This window comes from Diadema antillarum, unplaced genomic scaffold, assembly GCF_040938485.1.
Source record: "Diadema antillarum isolate AM-2024a unplaced genomic scaffold, OU_Dant_1.0 seq00000957_RagTag, whole genome shotgun sequence".
NCBI classification, from domain to species: Eukaryota; Metazoa; Echinodermata; class Echinoidea; order Diadematoida; family Diadematidae; genus Diadema; species Diadema antillarum.
The window spans coordinates 563,782-574,828 of NW_027271805.1; the positions used below are offsets into that span (position 1 = coordinate 563,782).

Here is an 11,047-nt window from a genome sequence, read left to right on the forward strand (position 1 = left end):
ATTAACTTTGGATTACTAACTAGGAGCAGGTCAAATACAGTTTCTCTTCTACATTTGTTTCCCTTTGATGTATACTTTTCTTTATTTCATTTACAACCTGTAGTAGTACAATTCTTTCTTTCCTTCGTATTCATCGTTGTTTTCATCCAGTTTTGATTCATGAATGTCTCATTCTATTATCTAGGAAAATACCTAGTGCTTTTTTGTTGTCAATCTTTTTTTTTTTTTTTGCTTCTTGCTTTTCTTTTCAAACATTCATCTCTCCCTTGCTTTCCTTTATAATGCAAGTTTCTCTTTTTTTTTCTTCCATTATTTTTTGTTTTTATTTCAAGTGTACTTTCTATTCTGTAGTGTAAACCTTTTGTTTCATTTTTTCAAGGTTTACCTCTTTAGTATCTTTTCATCTATTTCCTTCCCCCCCCCCCCTTTTCCTATGCTTTCTCTCTATATTCTTTCACCCTTTCTTATAACCACACTTTTCACAAACACACACACACACACACAGGCGCAAGCCCAACATCAACGACAACCCCAAACCTTAATCAATTGCTACTGCAAGACTCGGTACAAGCTGAGGGAAAGGTGGAAAAACAGATTATCTTTTTTAAAGATACCATAGAAGAACTTGCTGTGATCGCTGTGAGATTGCTACATTCAGATCAATCGCAGCACTTGCTGCTGTGCCGTGAACATATTTTGTATATTGTGCACTGCACCATCTGCTCCTGTACAACGCAGTTGTCACAGAGCAAACTAGCTGCGATCAACTTATTCCGAGAAATGTAAAAGTATCAATACAGCGAAAATTCCATTTCTAGAGTCTACTGAACTTGGGTCTCACACAGCACAGATGCAAATATTCGTGGCTGCTTGATATTTAGAGTGAGTTTGTGCATGTTTGGAGATCAATTGACGAGGAGGTGCGAAAGTACACTAGCATCGTTAGTTTTATTTAGAATCAGGGCCCTGTTGGCTGAGGTTCTACCTGGTACCTGTAACATTAAGTGTAAGTGTAACGTCAGACCTACACTCTACATGTACAGTAACTATACACAGCCCAGTCGCTGTACGTAGGTACGTCGCGACAGGGCTGTACAGGCGGGACTACCAACCGCAAAGAGAGCTCTGTAATCGGATTCCAATCGCTTTCAATTTTGATACTTAAGATCATTTTTGTCACCTCAAACTCATCTAATACAATCTTTAAGAATAAGACTCTATATCTATGCTATCAGTATTCAAATTTATGTTATGAAACTTACCGAAATCGATGATTATATCCAGCATGTCCAAACGGTACATTGTCTTTCACGCCAGGCCAATTTGAATACAAATACGTATACGTGATGTGAATGCCCAATAGAGCTGTATGCTATCGACCGTGCTGCTACACACTCAAGCAGCGCACGCACACATAAGATCTCTCCGCAGCAGACGACGTTAGGCAGTAGGCCCTATGCAATACGATATATAGGTTCTGTAATACAGTACGTTCTCACCGCATACGCTGCGCTCGCTTTGGAGCATGAAGGCGCCATTTTGAATTCTGCAACGATAAACGGCACCCGGACGGTCAGGAATTGCACCAGAAATTGTCATTTTTTTGTTCCACGGACTTATCGCAAGGGCTCTCAATGGACCCGGTGTGGTGAAAAATTCTTCTGTAATACAAGTGTAGCGGTTTTCTACTATGTATCATATTGTCCGGCATTCTGGCTGTTGTAAATTACGCTGTCTGGCGACCCCAGTATTTTGTCAACATCCACGCGAACTTTCTTTGTGCGCCGACACATGACAGGTGCGCACTACATTCTCCGCCTTTGTCATCGTGCCGAGGTACGCGTATTTCACATTCCAACAGTAGTCGGATTTTCATAAACACACCCCTTGTTTTGCTGTCACGGAAACAACCTACCAATTAGTGGCGAGCTGTGCATTCTCATCAGCCAATTACCACTCTCAAAGCTCCTGTCCGTGACACGTTTTCTCCGATCACGCTGTTTCATTTTCCACGCTTCCTCACTTCACGATTAGCTTTCATCCCGAGAGCACGTTCTAATCGTTGAAGTCACTCACGTCCGCATACTACGTCCGTATGTACGTCCCACGTCTTCTGGCGCTGACGATACCTCGCGCCGTGGACTGCCATTTCATACGGATTATACTCGATACGGATACACTTTCCCGGATTTTACACTTCGCGACATTCGCTCCTTTTTATATCGCGACTCGCCCTTTCTTCATGCTCTACACTCCAACCTGGGGATTTTCTGTGTAGCTGCATTCAACGCGATTCGCGTCGTTACATCGCTGCATCGGTCCTGCTAGCGTGCTGTCGGTGGTGTGCAGACTCTATCAGGGACCTCGCAGTTCTTCGACCCAGCGCTCCAGCGGTGGATTCTACCCTCGCTTGTGCTAGCCGCGGCACCCGGAGGCTACTCCACGCTGTCGCTGGATCATTTGTACATATTTATATGGGACACTGTCGTCTTCGGACACCCAAAGTGCATTCGGAGTTAGTCCATATTATTTAATATCATTTCGGGAAGTGCAATACCCATTTCAAGGACACTGTTCACCTCTACTGGTGCCCTGGTGCTTTCTACAGACCATACCCTACTGTCATACGGTCGGCTGCCATTCCTGCTGGTGGTACTTTACTTCAGCCCTGTCGTCCCGTTGGCCACTCGGTGAGTAATTGTTAGGTATTACATCATAGGCCCGTACCATAATACCTACACAAGCATGCATTTAGCGTGAGTGACATCAGTTCGGGAAACCCACTCACAAGGGGGGCCCCTCCTTATAAGTAACCCGTCCCCCTTATAAGTAACCCCGTCCCCCTTATAAGTAACCCCCGGGGCACCCCTTATAAGGAGTCTCCACGCTTTTTTGCAATGCAACGCGAAAATGAAAGGACTGCGGCAATTCGCTTGATTATGTCCATAAAGCTTCACAAGTTTCCTAGTTACTCACGAAATTTGAGCAAAAACTGTACTCAGTCGCCACGTCTGCACTCAAGCATTGCCGCGCCGCCGCGCCTGGTGACACTCACGCCAGTAATCGCTCGCATTTCAGCATTCGCATGGGTCGTTTGACATCGCATTTAAATCCATGATTTTAGATATGATGCCTCGAACCGATTTTGCTCAAATTTCGTGAGTAACTAGGAAACTTGTGAAGCTTTATGGAAATAATCAAGCGAATTGCCGCAGTCCTTTCTTTTTCGCGTTGCATTGCAAAAAAGCGTGGAGACTCCTTATAAGGGGTGCCCCGGGGGACGGGGTTACTTATAAGGGGGACGGGTTACTTATAAGGAGGGGCCCCCCTTGTGAGTGGGTTTCCCGAACTGACATAGATCTAAAGATTCTTTGTAGAATAAAAGTATAAATTTTCATAAGTTTTTTAGTTGTGTTGAGATTCCTCACTTTGAAGCTGCATGCCTCGCCTGTCAGACGCTGTATTCGCAGAGCGTACTTACAGCATCTGGTCGGGTAGCCCCGGAGACCCGCCGCTCTGCGGCGGGGTCCTGGCGGCTACCCCGCAGTTTCGTTCAAGTGAGAATTACGAACAACTCCCTATTGCCACATATACGGCAACTTCACAAATAAACCATGGCTAAATGTCCATCATAAACACAGTGACAATATACAATGAAATATACACTACCCCATTGCCTTGGTCCTTCTCACCAATTTATCTGGAAACTGCATAATTTTCCACATTTTTTAGGAGTAGGCGGTCTGCCCTAGTGGAGAGCTTTGCTGCTATTTTGAACGTGTATATCCATCAGTACGCATCTACGCATGCGTAAACAATGACGTCAACGTTACGGACGCAAAAGGATATGAATAATGCATCATCGCACGGTGAATATGCATCATGTAGCGAGTAAATACAGCTGTCAATGCACTGCACTGAATGCATTGTGTGCGCATGTGCAAGTGATTGTGAGTTTTAGTGAGCATCGGTGAGCTGAAGATATTTGCCTTATAAGACAGCATTTTCTGCATCATAAGCAATGAAATGCATCAAACAGTCGCCGATGTGAATCATTTAGGTTTAGTCGACCCATGTAAGTATTCCCAGTAGTTTTTGTTGAAAAATTAAGGAAATACAGCGCCGGAACGGCACCCGTTTGGTACAACATTAAAATATCGATGCCAAAACGGCGCAGCCCCAACACTGTACGTTGTACGTTGTACGTTGGGGTTGCTGGTCGCAGTTACTGGTCGGGCTACATCATCATGTACAGGTGTAACTTTATCATATTTCGATACAGTTAAAAAAACAAAAACAAAAAAACAATAACACTAACCCAAAAACCGTAACGTTACAGCGTGACAGGGCCGGCCGGGCTGTGTATAACTGTATAGAGTCTAGTCTACGTACAATGTAATTTACTTAGTAAATAGAGTCTAGAGATTCTAGTTAATTTTAGTCAACAACACTATCATCAGTCGATCACTAGATCTAGATCTATCTAGAGTCTACTAGCCTCAGCTCAGGGCTGTTTTCAGTTGGCCTTCGGTTGCATTGTGCTGAACTCATCCGTGTCAATCTAACTTTCCGTTATATGGAGCAAAAACATGTGGATACTATTAAAACGTTCTATAAACGTTACGCGTATTTTCCCCCGCTGATCTGAGTTAACTGCCGGCTGCGCTGTTCGCGGAATACTAACGTTAGGCCTACACAAATTGCACTAGATGGGACTCAGCACTTGCCTCTTTTTAGTCTAAAGTTAGAGGTCACTCAGTTTAGAATATAAAGTAATTGCATGGCTTCGAGAATTATAAGGGAGAAAACCCTGAAATTACTGATCACTTGACTTACCATCGTCGCTGTCACTTGTCTTTCTCTTCCTCGCATGTGCGAAACGTCCTCGCTTTTTAAAAGACACAGTGACGCTGTCTGCCATCACGAACAGCCAACTCAGTACAGTGTCGTATACTCTTTGGAATTGCAGTAGTGTGTGTGTAGGAAGAGCGTTGCAATCAACTTGGCTCTGCTCGACTCAGCTGTAAGAGTTCTGTGTCTGGTACACGGTTGATTCGGGAGTGGGTGAACTGTATGTCGTCCTCTTTTGACGAAACTGTGAAAATCTCCCGCCGGTCGAAACTTTCGAAGTCACAAAACATTCAAGGGAGGTGAACACTCTAAAAACACAAATGTTGAATTAGCATTTAAAAGGGCCAAGGACTCAAGGAGTGACAACATTTTCAAAGTGTTGGTTTTCCTGCTAGATTCAACATTTAAAATGTTATTTTAAAAGTTGGATGCAACACTTCAAAAATGCTGTCACTCCTCGGCCCATTTTAAATGTTGATTCAACATTTGCGTTTTTAGAGTGAAAGTAGGCCCCTATAGTACCTCCCTGATCATTCAGTCAGATGTCTTATAATGAATCAGGGTAACATGAGTCGTCTATACATCTTTACATCTCAATTTTTTGAATGATTTCCCATTTCACAATACTTGCAATGTATCAAATGAAGTCCGTTAGACGACTATTTCATGTTGCCTTATTAGCAACACTTGCAATAGTCGCCATTCTACAAAGATGAACTTGCCCTGTATCTATCGAATCACTGAAAAGATACTCTCTAAAAAATTTCGAGTGAATAATTCACTCCTCGGAAGGAGTGAATAAAATTTCACTCAATTAAGAGTGACTTTCACTCGTTGTCGAGTGAATTTCACTCTTGTAACGAGTGAAATTTGTGTGAAACCCATTCGCCGAGTGAATTCCGAGTGAAAATTAAGCCGAGTGAATTCCGAGTGAATACATAATTAAACGCATTTGGCTAGGCCAATAGAAATTGAGAATTCCCCTGTCATGTGTTTACTCTAAGCCAATCACCAGCCGCAATTTCCCCTGGCTTGGGCGCGAGCAGGTTTACCTGACGCAGCGACGCGTCGCCTAGCTGTGCGTGGACTGTGTGCAATTGCGTGCTGTGTGCTAGCTGTGCGTGTATAATTATGCATAGGATCACAGATTTACGTGCGTGTAAGTGCAATCGTGAGAATCTGAGCCTGGATGTCGTGATGGACGTGAGAAAATGTCTGTCTTCAAATTGAGTGGGGCGGAGATATTATTCACATTTTTGAAGGTAAGCAAACCATAGATCGATCTATATATAATTATAACTTATTGAGTTATTTTCAGCATTACGGGCTAGTCTAACGTTATACCTCTCCGTAAACGACCATCATAAGTAAGTTACCTTTAGGGTTCTATACGAATAACCCCGGGCCGCCCGTGGCACAGTTAGCTATATGGGGATGGTCATACCATAGAACACGTAATACGAACAGCTAGAGGCCGAAACTCAACTGGTACACACTAGGTGTTGGGATCTAATAATACGTTGAGTCTTTAGACTTTAGTTTAATTGTACACGTTGGGATCTAGGGCTTGAACTATTCAAAAAAAAAAATGAGTGATGAATGAAACGTTGGTCGTTAGCCATTATGCCGAATTGACATTCGTAAGCATAATATCATCACATATACAGTACACAGCCCAGTCGCTGTACGTAGGTACGTCTTAATGTACAACGACTGGGCTGTGTATAGTTAATCATCACACAGAGATTACTGTGGTCGAGTGTAGAGATCGAACTTTAACTGTTACTAAGCTGTGCTAATTAAAGCAATAGATTTAAGAAGCGCCTAGCGCCAGACACGTACTCTACATTGCTATTGTTGAGTTGACAGCCGAATCACTGACACTGGTCTGTGTTGCCAGATGAGATGGTGATCTCGATCAGGACGGTAAAGAATGGTGAAATTTGGTGATTTATGATTATTGTTCATTATATACACTGTATGTAGTAAAAAGGACTTTTATTTGCCGCTACATTCGAGCATCCAAACAGCTGGGAGAATACCACATACACTAGCTCCCACGTCATGTGTCGTAATCACCTACTAGCGTTACTGTACTAGGTAAGAAGTATGATGCGTGTTCTGTTCGTGTTAAGTGTTGGTCCACTGTGACATCACACTTCTAGCTGAAGATCAGCGTGCTCACACATCATGGAGATCGATCCCCCTTGTAGCAGATGATGACTGGTACTATTTTCAACATTGTTTTTTTATGAAAGTTACAGGTGACCTTATGTAGGCCTACCGGTATTGAAATTTGGCAGAGATCATCTTTGGGTCTTTAATTCTAACATTAAATATGCTGATGTAGCTAAAAAAAGTAATTAGGCCTACCCCGTACTAGCTTTTGTATTGGTGCTCACTTAGTATTTGTGTGGACAAAACAACTGCATAACTATTGTCTTGTGGAAATGAGTTCTAAATCCATTTCTGAACCTTGTGTTTTCATACTTTCCTCCAGATAGAGACGTAGACATGACAGCTCTTTGGGAGTGATGGTGATTTAAAGGAACTCGGTGTAGGGGTCATCATTTGGGGAACAAAGACAGATATTGATAGCTGTACAGTCTCTGTCACACGAAGAGGGTGCAGATCACCAGATTACAAAGTACCAGATGTAGTCAACGACTAGCCATTGAATTCAGGGTTGACGAATGCTGGAAACACCGGGCCAACATCAGCGAAGGAGCCTCTGAGATATGGACTTCCATTGCATTAACCCTGCTGTAAGCTATTCTGTTGTTTTCCACTATGATTAATGAAGGGAGACTAGTTTGAAATTGATTTATATTTATTTTACATTCTAGAGTCTTAGTAATTACATAAGAGGCTACATTAAGAGATTGAATGCTTGGTTGGTTTTATTTTGTTTGAAGAAATGATTTTCAAGATACTTCATGGAGCAGTTTTGGAGCTGTCCTTCCCTCTGAAAATGAATGTCTTGACAAGTTAGTACTTGTATTTAAGAAAAATGTGTACCGTGTACTTGCCGTATCGACAGAAGTGAAAACCATGTTATGGTCAGTCTTGAGTTGTGTAAGTAGAGCTGTTGCTTATGTCAAATATGTATGTTAAATGATTTTGCTCTTCAAGTTTATAATGTAAACTGGAGGAACCTACTATCCTCATGCCATTTGTATTATTCATAAAGCCATTAAATTTTACTTATTTGCCCAGGAATTCAACACACACATCACTTCAAGGGGAAAGAGATACTTCAAAAGCTGAGGGAAGGAGTTCTGACTGTTCCGAGGAGACATCTGCACACCCAGATCATTGCAGCATATTTGTTGTTGCAAATTGAAGCAGAAAACTGTACAGCGTAAGTTCAATTATTTAAAATATTATTATTATTCATATATTATATTATTGGTCTGGAATACCAGTTTCCCATTGTCATGTCTTGTACTACATTTCCATCCAATATATAACCATGTAATTTGCCTGTTCATTTTTTTTTTTTTTTGGTCTTCTCAAGTATAGAGAAAAGCAGACTAAAATTTGCCCCCCCCCCCCCCCCCCCGAAAAAAAAAAGAAGAAAGAAAGTAGAAGGGACCGGTAAGTATAATATTGTTAATGAAGTGATGGTTATAGATTTAAAAATAAAGACTGGTATACTTGTATGAGACATGTAAACAGAGTGTACGTACAAGACTCCACGCTGACTTATTTTCTTGGTAGCCCCATCGGGCCACATGTATATTGATTTCATATTAATAGTCCTAATACTTATGATTTAATCATCACAATGATTAATAAAAAAGTGGGAGTTGATGTGCCATGAAGTTCAATGGATAATCACATCTTGTATAAATTTTTTCTACTAACTGTGCACATTCACACTTAACCTATCTGCATGAAATTTTCACATGTATTAACTGATATCTGGCTCAAGTAGCAATAAATGTACTTGAAACAGTGGTACTGAATAGCAATAGAAATTAATGCCAAGAAAAAAAAACCATAAAAATAGTTCAGCCCCTTAAAAGATTAAAATGAGGGCCAAATTTTTGATGTTATATATTTGCATCCTAGAATATGATTAACATTCTTCTTGCTTTCTTTTTACATTCAGATACCAAGTAGTGAGCAAAGGATGTTGTAGCAAAGGCTGTTGCGATGCAGTACCCCACTTTGTGAGACACCACACAAGGTGCAAAAGGACATGTAAGTTTATACTCGTAAGTTTATGTGATCTACAACTTTTTTAGCCCTCTTTAGCAGAAAGCTAAAGTGACATACCTTGTAACATGGTATCTTATTCATCTAGCTTGCAAAACCTTCAACATTTTCAACTTTTCTCAAGAGCTAGTGGACAGAATTAAGCAACCAAACGAGGAGTTGATCATCCTTGTTCAGTTAGGGGGCAAGGACCCAAAGTTTTTCAGGTTATGGGCATGACCCCCCCCCCCCCCCCCCCAAAAAAAAAATGGCCTTTACAGGGAAATTGCATCTATTTCTTAATTAACTTATTGTGCAAATATACAGGCAATGTGGGGACTTTTTATAATCTTTGATGTACCTTCTCATAGATGTCTAATAAAGTTGTGTGCAGATTGGCCTGATTCCATGACTTAGGTTCGATATTAAACGTTAACTTCAACGTAACGTAATGTAACTTAAGTTCCAACATGCCAGTTGCGCCGTTCATTTATAATAAACCTATTCTCGTTTTCTTCCATAAGAATGCCACTACATGTATTTCTACTGCTATCAGATCTTCATCAGTTATAGTCTACTCTGTGCCAAAGTCAAATTTGTTGAGACTCAAGAAAAAGCTTTGACTTACAATGCATTGTTATATTTCAGGAGTATACCTGTATGGCAAGGATCATGGATTCATTGAGTTTCGTTTTAAGACCCTGAGGAGCTATGACACCACTCATCACCTCAGGCAGAGAGAGAGAGTAGTTGCAGCTCCCACCAAGCACCTGACCGAGCACCATTCCATCGTTAGATTAGAAGCCCAATGAGAAGAGACAGCTACCATCGGTGTATAGGTCTAAATACCCTTGCTTTTTCCTCTTTTGAGATACAGTATATGCTCCTCTGACGTTGGAACTTACATTCTTGTTGAAGAGTCGGCCTCATCAGGCTCAGCGGTAGTTTAGCATGAAGCTGTTACCAGGATGTACTGCAGCACTTCAACATTAAAAGTAGAACAGGGCTCGCCGATGAAAAGAGTTTGTTGCATAGAATGTGTGATTGTTAATGCTTTAAATTGTTGATTGTTGTATATACTAGTAACTGAAAATAGTTTTGACTTATATAGTCAAGAAAAGATCTCCTCTTCATGGCCACATGTTAATCAATACATTCATCTGTAAGGTGTTCCAAGCATATGAAAGAATGTTTGGCCACACACAGCTTGGCATTCCGCATGATACGAATCTGGCTGCGCTCATGATTAAGCACCCCCTTCTCTCCAGGCAATTCTTTAATAAAACCTTTTTATGGTCTAATATTCAAGAGAGAAAACTGTTGACAGACACTCGTATGTATTTTTTTTCTTTCCGTCATTTTTTTTTTTTTTGGGGGGGGGGGGGGAATGCTACAAATAGCAGCTAAATAGTAGGATCTTCCAATGGTCATCCATGCTCTTGGGATGAAGATTATGTCTCCATGTTGTGATTAAGTTACCACATACATTTGTCACCCCTTTGATTAACAGTGATGCAGTACAATATGCATGTGCTCAAATTTATTGCATCCATCTTCTTTGGAGTAGAGGGAAAAATCTTTTAAAAAAAATAAAACAAAATTGATGGGAATCATTGATCCCTAGGGTTACGGGACCCAGAGTTTTGTACATTTTCACCTTTATGTAATTGATGTACTGTACTTTGAAAAAACTTGTGGGTAGAAGCTCAATTGGTTCAACTTCTTTTTCCACGAAACATCTGCAGCCCATCATTGATAAATCCATGGCATTAGAGTAGATGGAGCCAAATAGATTAGTTCACCAATGTGCCAAGTCAAACTTATGGATAATTCTTCCCTTGACCTCATAACAAATTATTAAGATAACCTGCAACTGACAATCATATTTTGTTATAGAGTGTTAGCAGTGATGTCACAATTGCCCACTATGAGGCTGCGTTCACATAGAAGTATACTATTTGGGTATTCGGGGCTCGTTTTCGAGGGCACGCAAATA

General features: G+C 41.1%; 1 protein-coding gene and 1 long non-coding RNA gene across 2 annotated transcripts in view; one reads left to right on the forward strand and one right to left on the reverse strand.

Moving 5' to 3' along the window:
• The window catches only part of LOC139741860 (E3 ubiquitin-protein ligase RNF113A-like), a 31,187-nt gene extending 26,254 nt beyond the window's left edge, over window positions 1–4,933 (reverse strand). The window contains exon 1 of the mRNA XM_071652437.1: window positions 4,837–4,933. Coding sequence (XP_071508538.1) covers window positions 4,837–4,921 — 85 coding nt within the window. The 5' untranslated portion in view covers window positions 4,922–4,933. The remainder of the gene's footprint in view (window positions 1–4,836) is intronic.
• Window positions 4,934–5,621: 688 nt separating this feature from the next.
• LOC139741861 (uncharacterized) lies at window positions 5,622–10,313 on the forward strand. The gene is made up of 4 exons (XR_011711647.1): window positions 5,622–7,616; window positions 8,068–8,212; window positions 8,966–9,057; window positions 9,700–10,313. It is a non-coding gene; the product is annotated as an uncharacterized lncRNA (long non-coding RNA).
• The last annotated feature ends 734 nt before the right edge of the window (window positions 10,314–11,047 follow it).